The sequence below is a fragment of the Centropristis striata genome, chromosome 10, assembly GCF_030273125.1.
Source record: "Centropristis striata isolate RG_2023a ecotype Rhode Island chromosome 10, C.striata_1.0, whole genome shotgun sequence".
Lineage (NCBI taxonomy): Eukaryota > Metazoa > Chordata > Actinopteri > Perciformes > Serranidae > Centropristis > Centropristis striata.
The window spans coordinates 23,137,536-23,159,018 of record NC_081526.1 but is presented as its reverse complement, the minus strand read 5'-3'; the positions used below and the strand labels follow the sequence as shown (position 1 = coordinate 23,159,018).

General features: G+C 38.5%; 1 protein-coding gene across 1 annotated transcript; it reads right to left on the bottom strand.

The window, feature by feature from the left end:
- Nucleotides 1-654: 654 nt before the first annotated feature.
- Nucleotides 655-3,726, bottom strand: LOC131979326 (uncharacterized). Its single transcript, XM_059343273.1, has 4 exons — nucleotides 3,612-3,726; nucleotides 1,681-2,625; nucleotides 1,130-1,444; nucleotides 655-713 (listed from the first exon to the last, which is right to left on the bottom strand). Exons 1-4 carry the CDS (start codon nucleotides 3,724-3,726, stop codon nucleotides 655-657), a joined length of 1,434 nt encoding a protein of 477 aa, XP_059199256.1.
- Nucleotides 3,727-21,483: the final 17,757 nt, after the last annotated feature.

Sequence of the window (21,483 nt, the reverse complement as noted above, 5' to 3'; positions counted from 1 at the left end):
TTTCTCCTTGGAGAAGAAAATGAGCAATACTGGAGCTCCTATGGAGCAATATGACGCACGCACGCACGCACGCACGCACGCTTATATATATATATATATATATATATATATATATATATATATACACACACACACACACACACACCAACAGCCATAAGGCTTTATAATTCTATACCAAATGAGCTGACAGACAAATTGATTTCCTTTATGGAATGAATAAAGTAATCTGAATCTTTATTCAAATTCAAAACAGCAGGACTCAATTGTTAAGTACAATGACTGAGTATTTTGAGTATTTCAAGAAGCTGTAATAACATTCACAATAACAATGTTTACAATAAAGTTAACATTGAAAGACAGCAAAAGCTATTCTCACATTGCCTGTACTATAAATGCGTCTCTTTTCAGTAAAAGTATGTTTTTAAAACAGTAACAATGTCTCCAACAGTGTTTTGAGCAGTATCAGCACAAGTTTACAACAGTGCACATTGCACAACATTTAACAACTTTAGAGTCTTTAAGGCCCTCATGCAGCATTTGCATACAGGGGCTTTTTTGAACATGGAACATTGAACATACATCAGTATGCCACATGAAATACTTTACAGCGTTGTGGCCCTGATGCGGCATTTGTTTATAAAGGCTTTTTTGACCTTACTTTTCTCCACCGGTGTCCATCCATCCATCCAGGGTACTACAGCGCATGATGTAAGCTGCAAGAGAAAAAAAACGGAGAAAAGAAAGCACAAATTACAAATTTCATAATGTAACAGCAGTTACAATGACAGTATTGAGAGCTTTTTTTATCCCGATGTCACAAAATTCACATTGAAATATCTCTATGGTTCACACGAGGAAATTCAGTAAAACTGTGAGGTCACTAAAACAATCAAAAAATTAAATGTAGCTATGTGACACATGGGGTTCTAATACATCAGAAACTATGCCAAATTTGGCCAGATATTGTGATGAATGTGAGAAGGGGCAGAAGAAAGAAATAAAGAGTAAAATTACAACAAATTCATTTTTGAAAATAATTTGTGCTTCTTTATGTTATGTATTTTTACTGATGGATTTCCACAACCTTTCCATATTTCCATAAATTGTTGACAATGAGCAATGTACTTACTTAGAATCCCACTGACTTTGAACTTATCCAGGACTGTCTTCCCATCTGGCACCTTCCCGTGCTTCCCAAAGGCCACAGCATTTCGGCACTCCTCTGCAGTAAAAAACTCATCAAAAAGAAGATGGAACAATCTGAGGCAGTCCTTCTTTGCTTCTGCATGTATTGCAGCCAGGCGGGTAGAAGACACGAATAGGCCACTTTCTGGATACAGCTCTTGCTTTCCAGATCTGTGTTTTGGAGCCCCAACATCAGCCTGCGGTTGGATCTGTTCCACTTTGTTCAGAAAGCTTTTTAATGCCTCCAGGTGCTCACCACCTGTGACACAAAATATGAATTACCTTACAGGGACACAGCAGCAAAAATAAAATAAAGGAAAGGAAGAGACTAGTTTTAAAAAAATCAAGAGATTTCATGATGGGCTAAGATTTTTACCAAATTGTTAAAAGCTTTTAAGTTTTAGTTTAATTTGGTACATAAGGAAAATTGTGTGAGAAAAAAGTAATAGTGTTAAAGGAACAATTAACTGAAACAGAGAGACAAAATGTACTTACTTATACCGCACAGCACATCCTGCAGTTTGGCCTTCTCCTCCACTAATTTTTCCACCTCTGCCTTGCATGCCCTGCATGGCTTCCATGACCTGTCTTCTCTTGATTCAGGCAAACTGAAAATTGGCTCTCCAGATTCTGGAAGTGGATCACGCTCGATGATGAAAGTATCCGCAGATGACGAGCTTGAAGAAGTGTCAAGTTCAGACGTACTAGGCTGGCTCTGGTCCCCAAGAACAGCAGATTCTTGGTTTGGACTGTACAACATTTTGAGAAAGCTTTCTTTGGGTGTCACAGTAGGAGCTGGTGGCTGTCTTTGGTGATCTAAATTCACCAAAACAGGTTGTTCTGACAGGTCTGAAGATGTGGGCAGTGCCTTGTGATGCTTTGGATACTGTAAAAGGTTGGAATGATGTGTGACTGGAGACAGAGTGGGTACATACTGGTGGAGCAGCTGGGTAGGTGGATGCTCGTAACATGGATGTTTATGTGGCGATGACTGGGAAACTGGAACCTGGTACTGTGGCCAGGCAGTTACAGGTTGGTGCTGTGGCTGGATGGGTAAAGATGACTCGGTAGGTGGAGGTTGGTACACTGGCCAGGTAGTTGGAGGCAGGATGAGTTTGTTGTCCACAGTATTTGGATAATCCTGTACAGAGGTGGACTGACCTGCTTGAGGTAGTGATGGAAGGTTGTAAAATCTTTGAGCAGCTGCATCTCTTTTTTTCAGGTCTTTCTTTGTAGCCTTCTTGACATCCTTTTTAACTGTTCCAACGAAGTCCACTGTGGCGCTGTAGAACTTGCTGTCGGACCATCTTGCAAGTACTTCTTCCCATGGCTTCAGATCTCTAAGGCAGGCGATGGGTTTTTCATCTTTGCTTTGTATATCACATACATTAAAAAGCTTTGCCGTGTATCCATCTTCAAAGGTCAAAAATACAAAAAATCCTGAAAATGAACAGAGAGTAAATAAAGGAGATTTTGAGTAAACTAGTACAGGCTAAAAATCAATCTTACTTAAACGTGCTACTATATCTTATTGGTCTCAATCCTAATCCTCTTAGACCTTAGCAAAGATAAAAATTCATTTCTTCACTTTAGCCTTCAACTAGCATTAACTTTATTCTTTTTGCATTTGCTTCACACTTCTTCACTCATGCGATACTTTACAATAACAATGTATTTAATTTGAATCATGCACTCTGTATTCTATCTTTTCACTTTGTTTTTATTCTATTTAATTATTTTATGATTACTGCATGCATTTTATTATCAACGAGATCAACAAAATTCCTGCAAGTCTATGAATGCAGTTATTTTTATTAATTTCTCCAAGATGCCCGCCTCCTCCAGGTAAACAAACACCTGGTTGCATGTTTGAATAACTATTTGCTGTTGTCTGTGGAACAAAAATGGTGGCGTGTGAGCTGCAAATAGCTTAAACGGTGGTAGAACGCACTACCTCCATTTTCTGCTGCTGCTCGGAGGTGGGGACAGAGAGATCTGCTACATAACAGGAGACATTAAGGGAAAAATCTGCACATTCATTATTCTAGAGGTAAAATATTAGGAAAATATGGCCCATGGTTGTTTTTGCCTGGAATTGTCCTTTAAGCTGTATTGTCTTTCATGCAGACACCGTGATATAACTGCGCCCTCTCATTAATTCTTGGTCTCAAGCCGCCATCTAGTGGTGCACATAAATCGCGCGACATTGCTTGTGACAGTGGGTGGTAACGGAAACACCTTTCCTCAGGCAGACTTGCCTGTAAGTCCGCCAATATATGCTGCCAATATATTGATAATAATAATCCCAGTGAAAAGAGACCAGAGACTGTCAAAGATTTTGGTTATTATAATGTCCAAAGTAAGTTAGAAATGACAATCACGCTAAAAATTAGCTAAGCAATATCGTGAAACAATAACTCAATTACCATCTGAGTCCTGTTTGGGTGAGCCGGGGTCTGGTTCATAAAAACACATCTTCTTCGGTGGGTTTCGCGCTCTTTTGGGCATCTCTTTTTTGGTATTTCCTGCTGGGCCATCCATTCTGTTAAATACATAAAAGTACAATACATTTTATTTATTTAAAAAGGTGGTTCAATGTCTTACTTAGTTTTATCATGTCATTACATCTCATAATTTGGTACAGCAACTTGTTGAACCATTTGATGTGTTACTGTAACCATATCAGACAACTCAGGAACTGAAAAAACATGGTCTTTAAGAGGATATATCCTCTTAAATTTCAACACATAACAATTTTGGCCACAGCAAGCACTTTAAATATGCATGAGGCTCCAATGCAAATATCTTAATTGCCAAAAATCATACTTTTATGGTAAGATTTGATCACCAAATTAGACTTGCTGTCTTGTTTGCTAATTATATATATATATATATGATTAACCACTCACAGAAATCTAAAGAATTAACACATGAATAAGTATATAAAATTATGTTTAAGTCATGAAACAATAAGCAGTATGATCTGCTCTGAAACGCTGGAGGTGTGTGCTGGAGATACTGAACTCTGTCCAGCTACCTGCAGAACTCCCTTATAAACATACACCATTTAAAACAAGCCTTGTTTAGAGCAGTCTTGGGATAAACAACATGGGTAATACTGAAAAAATAACATTCATTAGCCACTTCAATGTAATTCGGCACATATTTTGTAGGTAAAATTTTGTAGGTCAATCATCGTTGTGTTAATTTGAAGTTTCTTTCAATGGAGTTCAGTATTATTTTACTCACTTCACTGTTTGTGGAAAAAAAAAATACTTCCAGTAGCGGTTCCTTCTTCCTCCATCTCTCTTGCTCGCACTCCAACCGTTAACGTAAGACTTTACGTTAGTCATGTCAATTGACCAATCATGATGCAGTATTTGTGACTGATGGCGCTCTCTCCCAATGAAATGTTGATGTTAGGGCTACATCATTTACTGGGTTCAAAGTTCACAACTTGTTTGCGCCAAATGCAACTCGTTGAAGAAAACAAAGATGCAGCTCCTGTAAGTGGTGAGTATATAAAGCTACACTTTTTCTAAAGAATAAGTTTACTTATTAGTGTGAATGCCTTAAGCATTTTCTTTATGAGTTTAGCTTGTTTAATTTAGTTTTGCATGTACAATATATTTGACAAATATTTATATGTGATTAAAAATGTATAATAATAATAATTTCGATTAATTAATTAATTTAATCTTAATTGTTTATATATATATATATACATATATAGTACTATGAATATATGTAATTTGTATAATTGTATGTATAAATGTATAATTTTCAAGTGCGTATCTCTACTGTTGAAATTATTTCAGGCAAACAGTAGGGCACATTTGAAAATGGCACAGAGGCACAACTCACGTTGGAGGAGAAAAGTGAAGAGCCAACAAAATACTTGCAAAAGATACAGAAGAAAGGTAAGGAAATTTACATTTTATTATTTGTTTATTGTCACTTGCAGTGATTGAATATAAGTACATTTACTCAAGTGTTGGTACTTAACTTGTCACTTAATATTTCCACTCCACTACATTTTGCAGACAAATATTTTATTGTTTACTCCACTACATTTATCTGATAACTATAGTTTTTATTTACCTTACAGATTGTACGAAGCATCAGAGCCAAAGCACCACATGTTTTAATAAATTTATCTAAATGATTTAACTGATGCAGGTTTTACCCAGGTATGCCTAATAAAATTGTATGCGAGTATTAAATGTTAAATGTATTATTCTCTGTTTTCAGCAGGACACACAAGGACAGGAGAACAGAGGTAACGAATGTGCAAAAATAACAACTCTGTTAGACATGTAAGAAATTGCATGTTGTAAAGCTTTAAATTTTGATCGACTGCAGTGCTATTTGAAAGAAAAGTTCATGTATCCAATAAATCACTGTTACTTATATGAGACTTGTGAACCTCACTTGGTTTGTCAAGGTTTTACTGGCAGCTCAAGTGACTATAACACTTTAATAATCTAGTAATTAGTAATGTGTTTAGCAGAAGTATAGTGAAAAATAAACATGTCTAGTCTAGTATACTGCTTTTGAACAATTGGTGTAAATGAGCCATTGCTATAAGAAAACAAATTTGCTAAATACATTGGGACTTTTTTTTTCGAGGTCAGATGACTGCCGCACTGAGCAAGAGACCAGTTCTGCTACTCTGGAAGCTGATGACGTTGCAGATCTGGAAGACTCTTCAATCACAAATTTGTGTGACCTCCATAACACCAACCATACATCCCAGTGCAGTGGACACACAAGTGAGATGCATCACTCTGGACTTAATGTTGAATCAGAGCCTGAACAGCCTTTTCACACAGATACATTTGATGATCACCTTCCTGAATTTGTTGAAGAAGACGAAAATGTGTTATTTGACGATGACCTGTCATTTTATGATGACCTGTCATTTGAGGACGGTTTAGAGCTAAACCAAGAGGAGGGAACAGAACCCAAAAGCCCTACAAACACTGGAGATAATCCAATTTACAGAGATGCGCCAGTTTCTGTTGCAGAGAGTCTTCTCCTCATAATGACTTTTGCAAATAGACACAAAATAACAGGAAAAGCTCTCAGTGACTTGCTTACACTAATCTCTCTGCACTGCCCCTCTGATATCCAGACTGAATGTCTTCAGAATTTACACAAATTTAAACAATTTTTTGACGATTCCTCCTCTCCGCTTTTGCACAAATACTGTAGTGCATGCTTCATGACTGTTGAGAGTACAGACAACCAGTGTAAAACCTGTGAAGCCAGTGTGTTGATGGAGGGATCAACTTCCTATTTTATTGAGGTTCCCATTGAAGCACAACTGAAGAGATTGTTTGCTCAGGAAGGTTTTGAAGAAAAACTTATGTTCAGGTTTAATAGACACAAAAAGTGTCATGACAGTATTGAGGACATATATGACGGAGAAGCCTATCAGAAATTGACTACTTGTCATGGCCCTCTCAATGATTCCAGAAACATTTCTTTAATGTGGAACACTGATGGCATACCCATTTTTAAGTCTTCAAAGTTTTCTGTGTGGCCTTTTTATTGTGTCATAAACGAGTTAAACTTTGTTGAACGCACTAAACGAGAAAACATGATATTTGCAGGTCTTTGGTTTGGGGACTCAAAGCCGTCAATGTTGACATTCCTTGAACCACTATGTGAAACTCTGAACAAAATCGAAAGAGATGGAATTTCTTTTCAATTTGCAGGAGCTCAAGAGCCTTTCCTATGCAAAGCCTTTACCATTGCAGGTACCTGCGATTTGCCCGCAAAAGCATTGGTATATAATACTGTTCAATTCAATGGACAGTTTGGGTGTCTAAAGTGTGAACAGCCAGGTCAAACAGTAAAGACAGGAGAAAGAGGTCATGTCCATGCCTTTCCTTTCCAGAAGACAGATCCAAAAGGCCCGCCTCGTACCCACAAGGGGTTTGTAGATAATGCGAAGATGGCCTATGATTCCAACAGCATTGTACGTGGGGTGAAGGGACCTACCTTTCTCAGTAGACTAAAAAGCTATGATTTGGTCTTGGGTACAGGTATAGACTATATGCACTCTGTACTACTGGGAGTAATGCGTCTATTGATGTTTTTGTGGTTTTCCACAGAGTTTTCCCGATGTGCATTCAGTATGGTTAGGTCAATCAGAGAAGTTGACAAACGCATGAAAGAAATAAGACCGCCATTTTTGATTAGATTCCCTCGTTCTGTGTCCTCTCACAGAATGTTCTTTAAAGCATCTGAGTATCGGTCCATTTTGCTGTTTTTTGGGCCAGTTGTATTCCGGGGCATTCTTGCAGGCCTGTACTACAACCATTTCCTGCTCCTTAGTGAAGCGATCTTCATTCTTATGATGGAATCAATAACCCCTGCGCAAATAGATCATGCTGAAAAACTACTTTGGAATTTCTGTTCTCAAATGAGTGGACTTTATGGTGAACGATACATGATAGCCAATATCCACTTACTTGTCCATTTAGCAGATAGTGTAAGAGCTCTTGGACCTCTGTGGACACACTCTTGCTTTCACTTTGAAGACAAAAATGGGTACTTACTTCGTCTTATACATGGGACCCAGAATATACCTGTCCAAATGGTTAATGCTGTAAAGACTATACAGTCTCTCCCTAGCATCACACAAAACATAAAGCTGAACACAGTAGCTACCGAGTTTTTGGCCAGAATGACAAATGGCACTAGTTATCAAGCTGTTAATGTTGACAATAGTGTGGCCATGATAGGGGCAGCATTCAACAGATGTCTTGAAACTGATGATATGTCTCTTCTGGAACAGTTTCGTGGTCAGGGTTTATATACTAATGTTGTCAAGGCATATAACAGAGCTCAAATAGGGAAAACGGTTTACACTTCCAAGCAGTATGTCAAAGCCAAAAGACGGAACAATTCCACAGTGTTATTTTGTGATGGTATGCAGATCAAATATGGTCAGATTGAATTATTGTGTTCCTACAAAGAAGGTCAAAATGAGATGAATCTTGTATTTGTGAATGAATTTGCAGTTGCAGGTATAAATCTTCTAAGGGACACTTTGACAGGTGGGACATGTTTCCATATTGTGAGCCTCTTGGAAGTTCCTGTAAAAAGGACAGTAGTTGGACTTGAAAGTATTTTGGGAAAGTTGATGTTTATTGATTTGTCCTCAATGCCTGGTATTGTGTTTGCTGCACATTTCCCTAACAAACTTGAAAGGGACTAAACATATTTATGAACTCAAAGACATGATCTTTTTGTGAACAGAAGAGCCCATGATTTTTCCAACTAGTAGAAATTCCTTACTGAAAATATAGTCTCAAGTTGATGGGCAGATAGTATTTTGATGCTATATTAAGACAAATGTCAGTGATCTCAACAGTTCTATTAATATATTGCCACACAAATAGGTCACTTTGGGGCTTAACATGAGAAGATACAGACATCTGAATATATTACATTGACACCACTAATGGTCTGAGTTTTTGTTAGTTAAACTTTGACACAGCTGAAACGTATCTTCTTGGTCTTAAAAGCTACATCGTTGGATGCTAATATAGTTTTATGATCTTGAAAGACTGTGATCAGTGCAATGTTCCATGTACTAATATTGTTAGATTATTGATTTTGAGATATCCAGTGAAACATATTGTTATAGTGGTTTTTGTTGGCATTTTGTAAAATAAATTTCCACAATGCAAATGTCAAAAGCGTGGCTTTCTGTTTACTGTTTTGATATTTATTTTCCTAACTATTTTCACAAATGTGTTCACTATTGAAGGCAATGGTAGTGAGTGATAAAAGGTGCTACATTCTGATATTGGACTTTGTTGAAATAGTAACTTTATTGCTCTCAAATTACCAATAAATTACTGTCGTTTTTATTTTACGTTTTATGTGGTTCATGAAAAAAACCTGAATTACATGCATTGGAATACTTAAAATTATTCATAGAAAATATAATTAATATAAAAGCAGAAGGTCTTTGCAGCCTACAATCAAATTTTAAATCAATTCATTCTGAGTACAGTAATACATAATTAAAAAAAAATCATGTGGATTACAATCAAGTCAACATGATTAAAAACAACCAAAACATTGATCTAAGTCTGAGAAATCAATGCATGCTTGTGGAGAGCTCTTAATTTGTTCTGTCTGAGCTTAGTATGAGATGGATAAATTGAAGCTGGGATGAGAATAGATTGAGTTTATAGAGAGAGCTCTCTAATTTCTCTGCACGAGATCACAGAGAGACACAAAAGTTGAGAAACTCTGAGAATTATATTAGACCTTGTTGAGATCTCTTCTGAAACTTAAAAGGAGACTAAATTGAGATTTAGTGCATCTTATTGCTCTGGAGAAAAAGATGAGACATAGGAGAAATAACCTTTAGTCTCAGTGTGGTGTCACACAAATCTCATAGTTGTCTAGGAGAAGTAAATGAAACATTTTTGAGATCTCTTTTTGAATTTTCTTTTCCTCTGGGTCTGACGATTATTATTATTTTTTACTGTGTAAACAATGGAGAACATAATATTTGTAGGAGAGTCCACAACAAATGTTCAGTGAGAATGCATGGTACACACATTTAGTTGACTAGGAACTGACAATTGTCCACCGTGTCTGTGGTTGTCTGCTCTTTTCACAATATGTCCTGCTTTCAGAGTGAAGGACATTTTTTGAAAACTTAGCAGTAGTGCCAATTAAAGGATCAATGGACACATTAAACTGCAGAGACGTCCACCAAAATAGCTATCTCTTACTAACAGCACCAGGGTTGATGACCTAATTTGCGCAACATTTGCGAGGTGCCACTAGTTGCTATGCAACCAGTAGCTTTCTACAAGTTTTCATGCCAAAGTGAAACTACATCCCCCCGAACAGGCAATGTGTTGAATGTCAGCTATTGAAAGTAACAAAAATGAGACATCTGCAACATTTGAAATGTTTCAAACACAGTATAATGCATGCATTTTACGTCACAATCACAAATTGTTTCTGAGGGCTACCAGTAGCCAGTAGTCACTTTAAGCAGCCACAGTCTTAGCACAGTCTAATACACACTCACATTCACAGTCCTGAAATGATAAACAGACAAGACCTAACTTCCCATCCATCTTTCTCCCTCCCTGTCTCTCTCTCTCTCTCTCTCTCTCCATGGCTCATCTGTGTCCGGTTGCTGACCTCTCCTCCCCTTGATCCTGTCTTGAGACCCTGTCCTCATGTCTTTTCACAGGTCATAGACAGGAAGTTAAAACCATCAATCTTTCTGTACATGTTTATCTGTGTGTGTGTGTGTGTGTGTGTGTGTGTGTACATGCACATGCTGTGTGTATGTTATGGAGTTTAACCATGAAGAGTTGTGACCAGAAATAACTTGCTGAATTGCAGCCTTTGCGCTTACCGGAGCATAGAAACCTGAAATTAAGTTTTCACTGGTTCTTGCGCTCAGCTGCACTTGCAATGTGGTACACTTCTTGACATAGTGACAGAAGGAGTTATTAGTCGTGTCTCGACTAGGTGGGAAAAGAGGCCACCTGGAAAGTCTCAGGCCACACCCTCGCAAAAGTCCGCTCACTCTGCGTGTTTTGACTACAAGTTACCCCTAAATTCCGGCAGATCCGTCGGCGGAGCCGTTACGCACTCATTATAATCACTGTGTGAGATTCCACCGGCTCAAGATCTGCTGCATCAGCCCTCGCAACACTTGTGCAGAGCTTCTATTTTTGACGGACGATGGAGCATGGCGCATCAATTCAGCACAGAGCAGCTTGTCAGGGGCAAGAAGACACAAAATAAAACTTATATATTTTCAAAATAAAATATCTCAGGTTACAACTTGAAGATGTCATGATGGGCGGGGACAGACCTGAAGAGGTTTTCACTTGTCTTTTCACCCCACTGACACCGTCCACTCTGTGTGTCTCCACTACAAGTTAGCCTCCAGAGGGATTTAGAGACTCCGGAGGTGTCCGCAGCTGAAAGCAGCATGGCTGATAATAAACTGAGTCTCCGCTGATCTATATTATATTTTGAAAATATACCGGTGTTTTATTTTGTGTCTGTGCAAGACTTCCTGTCCCGAACGATCTGCTCTGTGCTGAATTTATGCGTAGTGCTCCGTCGTCCGACAAAAATTGAAGCTCTGCGCAAGTGTTGCGAGGGCTGTCGGATGGCCCTGCGTTGTCGGACTCATTACGCAGCGGATCTGCAGTCGGTGGAATCTCACACATTGATTATAATGGGTGCGTAACGGCTCCGACGACGGATCTGCAGCCGTTACGCATCCAGTGGAATCCAGGCGTAAGTGAACACCTCCTGCAGCAGCAGCACATACACACTGTACTGCTACAGAGCTAACTGTAGCTAACTGTCGCTAACGAGGTCGGCCGGCTTGTTAACAAGACACAGACGGATCCGGTGTGTGTTGATGGACTGCGGAGATACACAGCCGCTGCGGAAGGACCGTTTCGGAGTCGTAACGCGTCCAGTGGAATTCCGGGGTTAGCCCCCAGAGGGATTTAGAGACTCCAGAGGTGACGTATGGTTTTCGCCTGGCATTCATACCCAATCGAATTCCACACACATATGCGTCACCGTCTAAAGACGGAATAAAAAGTGAAGACGTGACGCCACTTTTGCGTCTTCTGTTCACACCGTCATCATGTAAACGTAGCCTAAGTGTCATCACACCCAGTTTGAAAATCTGTCTGACATAAATGCCACAAATTTGCAGGTGCATGAAATAAGACATTAATGCAGAAAATGATTAGGTTTTTTACGCAGACTAAAATTTCACCCCTTTTTTTTATACAAAGACATGACATATTTCCTCCTTTAGAAAAACATGTCTCAAAGTGTGGGTCATTTAACAATAGTCCAGATTAAAAAGACAAATAATATGAACGAAAACAACTGTCTCTATGTATCTTTGGCCTCTGGAGCCTGGGGTAGTAAGGAGTCTCTGGTTACTTCATCTGTGGCATAGAAATATGTCATTATTGTCAAAGCCTGTTAGACTTGATTTTCACTGATGCTTAGCATCCATTTGTACTTTAGAATAATGTCATTTTTTTTTACTATCCTTGCCGGGAAGCATAAGAAGAAAAAGTACAACGGTAAGTTAATTAAATCTGGAACATTCCAGATTTTAATCATTGACTTGAGAGGTAACAGAATGGAGGGAAAAGCTAAACAGTGATTTTCTGCCCATGCCCACCTAAATCAAATGAGAGAAATGCATGTGTTTCATTTACGAGCACGGCCCTTCTTGCAGAGGTTCAAAGGAAAAGCTGAGGCATTTTAAATTAGACATGGGGCCTTGTACTTCTTGACTAGTTTTATCAGTAATTACATTACTCATCTCTAAATCACACTCTCATCATGCTTAATCGAGCAAAAATTGGACACATAAGAAAAAATAATTAAGGTGCCCTTTCCATCAAAGAAATTCATTTATAAATACAGGAGACATGTTCTGGGCTTTTTTCCCCCTTTACACTGAGAACATAGAGCACCACACATTTCAAGCGATTTTGGACATTTTTCTTCCAAGGACACTCAGTCATTCAGACCTAACTTTTTGTTGTTTGAAAGGGGCTTTTTTAATTACCACCCACATATACTGTCAAATTAATCAGTTAATTGTTAAATGTTAAGAGTAGAAGTGATTTTGTACTGAAGTTGTCAGTAGTTTGATGTACACACTAGGTGGTTTGGATATTTTAACCTTCATCCACTTAAGCAGAGCTGTGCCCCAATCCAGGTAGGGCTGGGTGTCGTTTATTCATTAAGTAATCATTAAGGATTCTGAACATATCCTGAAAATACTCTCACAACCATGTTGGGCTGGGCAGAGGTTGTTCAGGATCAGAGTAAAGCAAATGTTAGAGACGGTGTTATAAAGTTAATTGAAAGGTTCAAGTGCACACTAATAGATGCACATTTGCCCTGGGGATGCAAATTAAAGCAAAAAGACATGTCTGTGTTAGTAGAAAATGTGAAAATTAGCTCCTATTCAAAATCAGAACCATATTTTATTGCGAAGTAGGTGTTCACATACAAGGAATTTGCCCTGGTGAATTAGAAACATACAAGAAGTACTAAAATATAGGCATAGATTAAGGCAAATACTTTATCTCTATTCTATTGCTTTGTTTCTCATTTAAACAATTCTATATTTCAAATCTTTACATCTTCATTTCATGAATAAATGACACCATGGGTCATTTGTACAGCAGCTTGTTACTATCCCTATTTATGTTTGTAATTAGCACTGCCCTCTAGGGGCTTGAGCAATTATGAAGGATGCAAATATGGAAGTAATGTCACGGATTGTAAAAGCAAAGTGAAAAGCTAGCTTATGAAATATGAAGAATGATAATATTTCTTAGGGAAGGCGTGAGGGGTGGTGGATCAGACTTTGACTTATTAGGCCAGACTTTGTGATTGCTAAAACAGTCTTGAAATATGGAATTATTTAAATGAGAAACAATACATATATACAACAATAGATATAGTACTTGCATTTTAATATACTATATCTATATTTTACTACTTTGTTTGTTTTGCTTGTTCCTAATTCACCACAGCAAATTTCCATGTAAGTGAAAACCTACTTGGCAATAAAAAAATGATGATTCTGATTCTGAATTGTTTGTTTGGGAGTAAACAGTGTTATGCATCAGGAATGTATCAACCTCAACTCCAGTTGTAATGTACATTGGTGTACTTTTGTGCCCTAACCATAGGAAAGAAGTTTTGTTGCCTCAACCTAACAAAACTACGTTTTTCATATCGATTTTCTACTGCCACTGATGAGGATGTTATATTGGGAAATACTCCTGTTGACGTAGTTACATAATGCAACATAGTAGGTGGTGTGGTTACGTACTAACGTAGACATGTAGGGATGGGTACCTTTCACATTTATACCGATTCCCAGGTACTGGGTATCGGTACCGTATCAGTTCAAATGTGAAAGGTACCCATCCCTACATGTCTGTTAGTACGTAACCACACCACGTATTCAATGGTACCAATTTTCGGTACTTTTGCGTTTGTTTATGTGGTAATAAATGTTAACTTGTTTAATAATAAAATCTCAATTTTCCAATTCAACATATTTATTTCTAAAAATATAAACTTATATCAAAACAACTTATAACCTATTTATATCAAAACAATATAACATCCAGGATGAGCAGTGCTTTATTGTTGAGTGAACATGCATTTTGTAACATGAAGGTTGCAGTGTTATCAAAGGATGCCGGAACAGAGGTTGGGAGGTGGATGATGCTGTCAACACAGAGGAGCGCTCTCAGGTGGCAAGTGCACGGAGGAAAAAAAAAAAAAAAAAAAAAAGTTACAAGTGCTCGTGTGATTTGTTGTGATGACGTCAGACAGTATTGTGGGCATGGCATGGTTGGAATAAACAAAGTTGAGTCGGGCTGCTCTGTGCACATATCGAATATGACGCAGGAGTCCGAGGGATTTCATTTCAGCGAGGCAGTTTGGAGTAAAGTGGCAGGTAATATTCCTGAGTTGAAGAGCGGAGTATTAGCGGAAGACCAGAGATGCAGCAGCTAGCTGCTAGCTGTTAATGACTGGTCTACAGAAGAATGGAGAGAGCAAACAGAGTAAGCAAGGTCCAATCTCAAGGCAGACGAAGGCCAAGCCTGGGTAGAGACATTGGAGAGACAGCAGCTGGCGGCTAGCAGGCCTAGAGCCGGGCTGTTCGGCTCTGCACCGCGGTGGAAGAGGGCAGCAGCTCGTGTCCGCGATGAGCAGACAGGACCAGACGAGGAGGTAAATAAAAAAATAAAAAATAGTGCGATCGTCAGCACGGTTGTTAATCAAAGACGTCAAATGAAAACAGGTTGAAATCAATGATCAGTTTAAAGTTAACGCCGTTTAGGTACCAAAACATGGTACCTGTTATAAATTCCATTTGTGACCAGCAAATACACCCTATTAATCTGTTAATTTGATGATATTGATATTGTTGATTTAAACAGGTTAATAATTTTATTCAGGCACTTTTTAGTTCAGTCTGTTTTTGAGTCGGGCAGTTTACAGGGCAGCTATGTTTAGGTTCGGGGGTCCTTAGAATCAGCATTTTGTTGAACAATGTCTGTGTGTACTGACCTGCTGCTGAGGAAGTTTAATATAAAGAAGTTAAACGTCAAAATGGTGTCCTTATTCCCTAACCGGAGTACGCTCACTGGTGAAGAGTCCCAGCACAACAGTTTTCCCCTATAGTTCTTTAACAGTACCGTTTGATTTTACATGAATCGGTACTCTGTAGTACCGACAGAATTCGGTCGGTACCTATAAAAGTACCGAATTCGGTACCCATCCCTATAGACATGTATGTTAAAATAAAACAACTCGTCCATCCACCATGACTTTCTCCCTGTGTGGACTTTGTAGTTCTTTGTACTCTGTCTCCTGACTCCCTACTTTGCTGCCGTCATAATGACTATGGCCACTAGAGGTTGCAACCCAACAACTAATTTCAATATACGTAGGTTGTAACAACCCATATCCATATTTTTTAGCTCTTTGGGGGAAAGATATAGACTCTCTTACAAAAAAGTAAGCGAAAATGTGTCTTATATGAAACAGTTGAATTCTGAAAACTTTCAACACTGAGTTAAATAGCCAAACAGTCTTTTGTCTGACAGATAATTAAAGTACAAAAACTGTAGCTGTAACAGTAAAAGTATGGTATGATTGACTAGTTGTCATAAAAGTAAGATCACCTAATCCTACGCAAAAAAAAAAAGAGACAACAAAAGAAAACCTTCTGTAATAACTGTTTTAGACCTTGAGAGAGAGGTAAGGTGAGGGACTATAGGGGAAGGGGGAAAATGTAGAATGGAGGAGAACAGGAAGGAGAATACTATGAGGGCTTCAGAAAGGGGATATCTCAATGACCTCATGCAGTTTTAATTTTTTTTACTTTAGTATAAGAACTAAAGCAAAAAAGTATTTCAGCAGAACAGACTATGGCTGGGTTACCTGTGCTGCTGGATGCAGATCTGCTGACAGGACTGACTATTTGTGTCCTGTTTGGCTCTTGCAGTAAACTTCTTCTTTCAAACAAATTCCCTTTGAACTTGGACGTCACACCCCTGTTCCCATGCTGACTTTATTTCACACATTTCCACACACAACCAACACCCCTAACTTCATGATTATCTGATGTCACTGTTTAATTTGAACTGTGGTTTGTGGACATTGATTATCTGTAAACACTGTGGAGCTGAAATTGCTTTTCCCATTGTGTGTGTGTGTGTGTGTGTGTGTGTGTGTGTGTGTGTGTGTGTGTGTGTGTGTGTGTGTGTGTGTGTTTGGAAATATCCATAAGCTGTATCTGATTGAATTCAATACATTTTCATTTGGCCATTCTGTTTATATTAACAAAGTTACATTTTTGTTGGAGACTAATGATGTTTTATTTCCATCATCAGCTGTATCATTTGGGACCCAAGGTAATAATTTGTCAAGATTATCTTTTCAATGTAAATATTTTAAGGATGCTGTACACAACATTTACAACATTAATATAGCAACAAACAAATATTTGCTATGTCAAGATAAAGCGGAGTGATGTTGTCAGTATTTGCCAGCCTGGGAATGAGAATGGGTTGTTGAATCTGTTGGTCCCTCCCTTGGTTTCCGTGTACTGCCGGCTGGTCTCTCTCTGGTTCCTGCCATTCTGAACTGTGTCCTGCCCAAGCTGGCATACGTGAGAGATGGATGCTCATACTGTGGTTACCCGCTGATAATGCTGGCACCCAGTTGCTACGGTTAATGTTATTGCTAATGAACACCACTCTCCAACAGAAGCCAGGTCACCCAGATGAGTGTGAGCTATATGCTCACAAATCCTAACTAACCCCCATTGCTATGTTAGCTCTGTCGCTCATCCTGTTAGCGCTCCCCATTTCTACCACCCTCCTCCTCCTTTCATGACCCACTGATCATGCTGGCAATCATGCTGCTGGATTTCCCAAATAAGCTCAGCTTTAAGGGGTTTCTCTGTGGGTTGAAATATGTGCCACCAGAAACTGAATTTGAATTATTTATATTTGAATTTGAATTGCTTAACTTGAATAATTGCATTAAAAACTGAATTTGAATCACATAATTTGAATTTGTATTGTTCAATTTGAATCATTGCATTGAAAAACTGAATCTAAATCGTAATGTGAAATTGAATTTAGTAGTTTGGAACTGAACATTCAGTTCTCACAATTCAAATGCCGTTTGCAAAATTCTATTTCAATTTTCTGCGACGAAGATACACAGAAGTGTTGATTCGGCCAATCAGCACCTCCGTTTTTTTTGGTAACAGAGAGAGGCGATTTGTGTATCTGCGCTCAATTGCTCTGCCTCAACTACCCACAGAAAATTGAAATTGAATTTTGCGAACTGAATTTGAATTGTGAGAACTGAATGTTCGAAACTAATAAATTCAATTTCAAATTACAATTCATATTCAGTTTTTCAATGCAATGATTCAAATTAAACAATACAAATTCAAATATGAGTAATTCAATTTCAGCTTCTGGTGGCACATATTTGGGCCCATATTTCTCGATCACTACAAATACACGCATACCAACCAGGTACTCCAACTTAGAACTGTCCTCCAAAATCAAATCATAAAGTGTTAAAGGAGCATATTTTACCTTTAAAATGGCAATTTATTTGGCAACGCAATGATATTCACAAAGTTTATGTTAGAAGTGTAAGTGCCCTACACAAAATTCAGAGCATTGCCTCAACATGGCTCTTATTCTAATTCCCAACCAGTCACATATACCCCTTTTAGACTAAAGTAGTTCAGGGCTGGTTTGGAGCCCAATCTTGAATCAGTCCAGACCGTTTTCCAGCTGCCAAAGAACCAGCTCCCACCCAGGAAAACTGGTTCCAGAGCAGCACAGACTCTTCGCTGGTCTTGAACCATGAACCACCTAGGTCAGGGGCGGGATTATCGTGACTAACAAGACCAACTAGAATGTGTGAATCATACATTTTATTTGTTATGTTTAACTGCTTAACTGTTTAACTAATGTGATTGATAACTGATTTGGCTAATGTTAGCAAATCCAACATTAACATCTTACGTTCAGTGTTAATAAGAACATAATCAGCATCCATATCATTCAACTTGAGCGGTACAAATGTGTTGTACATGTCATGTTTGGGTGTGAATGTAGGCCCGCAAAGTAAGGAGCAACAATTGTAAAGATGATTTAGTCTGCCGTTGTTATTATACTTGCAGAGAGGGCGGAGACATGTACAGACGTAAACAGTAACATTATGACGTGGCTCTATCAAGGGTATTATAGTTAAAGAAAACTAACAAAGTAGCGAAAACTAGAACTGAACAAACATTTTTGTTAACTGAAATTTTTTTTTAAAAAGACAGTTTTTAAAAAAACTATAACTAACTGAAACTGTATTGTGTGGTTACAAAACTAACTAAAACTATAGTGAAAATGTCCTTAGTTTTCGTCTTTGTCAACTTTTTTCATACGTAAACCTTTTTGGTCGATATGAAATCTATTTCATCTATCTAGTTTTATGACCTAATAAAGTTATTGGGGCTGAGATGGATCAGACCAAGGAAATAAAGGCAACATTTATTTTGACCTTATTGAATCTCGCACCCAACAAATACCGCATTACAAAAAAACTAAAACTAATAAAAACTACACTAAAACAAAGCATTTTCCCACTTTAGTCACTTTAACCCCTTAACGCCTGAATTTATATAGCTGTATATAAAAAAATGTTTTATGTGTGTTTTTGCCTTTAAGTAGATGGTAAATAATGTTGAGATTATTAATTTCACTTTTGCACAAAAAATAAATAGAAATTTTGGTATGTTGCAAATTTGCGACAACAGGCATAATGGTCAATTTGGTATGTTGCAAATTTGCTACAGCAGGCATAATGGTCAATTTGGGGTCAATTTGGTATGTTGCAAATTTGCTACAGCAGGCATAATGGTCAATAATAGGATAACAATAACACAGTAATATAACAGTGAAAAAACAATGTTTTATTTATTCATCCTCGTTTATTTATATAAACCTGCAACAGCAGGTATTCAACCGGCATTGGGGGAATGCAGACGCTATCTCGGCTGGTTGACTGAGTCAAACGGTTTGTCGCATATTTGCGACAGCAGGCGTTAAGGGGAATTAAAACTAACTGAATTTGAAAACAAAAATTGTTAACGAAATTAAAACAAATTATTATTATTTAAACTAATGAAAAATCCAAAACTATTATAACCTTGCGCTCTAGTGCATGTGGAAAAGCAAAGAGGTTCTGAGACAGTTTGCAAATTGAGCCAAGTGCAAACCAGCTCCAACACCAGCCCAGGGAAAGTACTAGGTTCATGTTTGTTGAAAAGGTGTAATACAGACCTTGGCATCACTTTTTAGAGCATTGAGACTTGCTTGCACAAATATGGGGCCTGGCAACCACAACAAAGAACAGAGAATCTCAGATTACAACACACACAGCAATTATGACTTAATTGTGGTCAGGATACCATTACTATTATTAATGAGGTTGTGGACACAAGTGGCTGAAATGAGTTTCCTCCGTAGGGTGGCTGGGCTCAGCCTTAGAGACAGGGTGAGGAGCTCAGACATCTGGAGGGAGCTCGGAGTACAGCCGCTGATCCTTCGCATCGAAAGGAGCCAGTTGAGGTGGTTTGGGCATCTGGTAAGGATGTCTCCAGGCGCCTCCCGTTAGAGGTGTTCCGGGCACGTCCAACTGGTAGGAGGCCCCGGGGAAGACCCAGAACACGGTGGAGGGATTATATCTCTCTTCTGGCCTGGGAACGCCTCAGGGTCCCCCAGGAGGAGCTGGACATTGTGGCTGGGGAGAGGGACGTCTGGAATGCCCTGCTTAGCCTGCTGCCCCCACAACCCGGCCCTGGATAAGCGGAGGAAAATGGATGGATGGATGGATGGATGGGTATCATTACTCCATTACTACCATACTACCATTTCTCGACTATATATTCACATGGTAAGTAGTTGTTTACTGTCATATTAATCTTCTGAATGTTGTTTAAGGCATACACTTTTTAAATGTGCTGTAATCCTAATATTAAAATTCTATAATGATAATAATATGAAATCATTGATATATTTAAACAGGCCTTTACAGCAATCAAACCATGCATCTCCCATGGAGCTACCAATCAACATTTTCCATATATTACCAATAACAGGTATCAAACCCTGATAAAACACTTGGATTTAGAGGGCAATGTGTTTAGGATTGCCTGTCTGTAAATAAACCAGAGGATAAGAGTGAAATGCTGTTTCCATGGCAATGGGTTGCAAACTGAAGTCAGTCAAGCGACTGTTGGAGCACACTTCCTGGGCAGAGCGACAATTACAGTGGCTGTCAGAGCATCAAAGGCCATTTTAAAACTGTCTGTAACTCTTTCAAGCAGAGGAACGATGAGAAGGGAGTTGGGGTTAAGTCTTCGTTTCTCATACAGAAAAGGTGGAAAAGGTAGACTAAAAAGAAAACAAGCTTCAATTTGACAGCTTTTTGTCCATCTAATTGTCTTTCTTTTTACAAGCAGCATTAGTGTCTTTCATCTCACAAGCACAGCCTCAATACAAGGTTTTATCATCTTTTCTTTGTTTTGCTATTAATTAGCAGACCTTTGTCCTCATACACTGATGTTCGAAGAGCACAGTAGTCTATTAATTCAACCCTGACATTAATTCTTCCACTCACCTCTGCCCTCAAAGCCACCGTATCCACTTCATTATTCACTTCTCACTTTGAATAGCAGTGTGTACGGCATGGCTCCAAAGCCAGCCAGGGCCACAAATGATACAGCATCTCTTCCAAATGATGGAGGGTTTGACATGTTTCATGACTGTGTATGATGCTGGTATATTCACAAACATTCGCTGTCACACTAATCTTAAACTTAAACTGATCCTCTACTTTTTGTGATCTGTGGCTGTTTTTTTTCAGCTGGGGCCTTACATTTTATCAGATTGTCTGGTGGGCCTCAAACAGATTCTAATAACTGATGTGTAAGAGACCCCAACAAGATCAGGGCACAACAAAAGAGCAATTTTACTAGTCACCTGTATGCCCCAGGAGGACAGGTAATTTCAGATAAATCTGTTGTTTTACAGGGGCACATTATCAACAGTGCTGCAATCTTCTCCCTAGGTAAATTACACCTTCCTATCCTTCTATATCTGCATTTTCTGAGTGGGGTGAATGTTGACA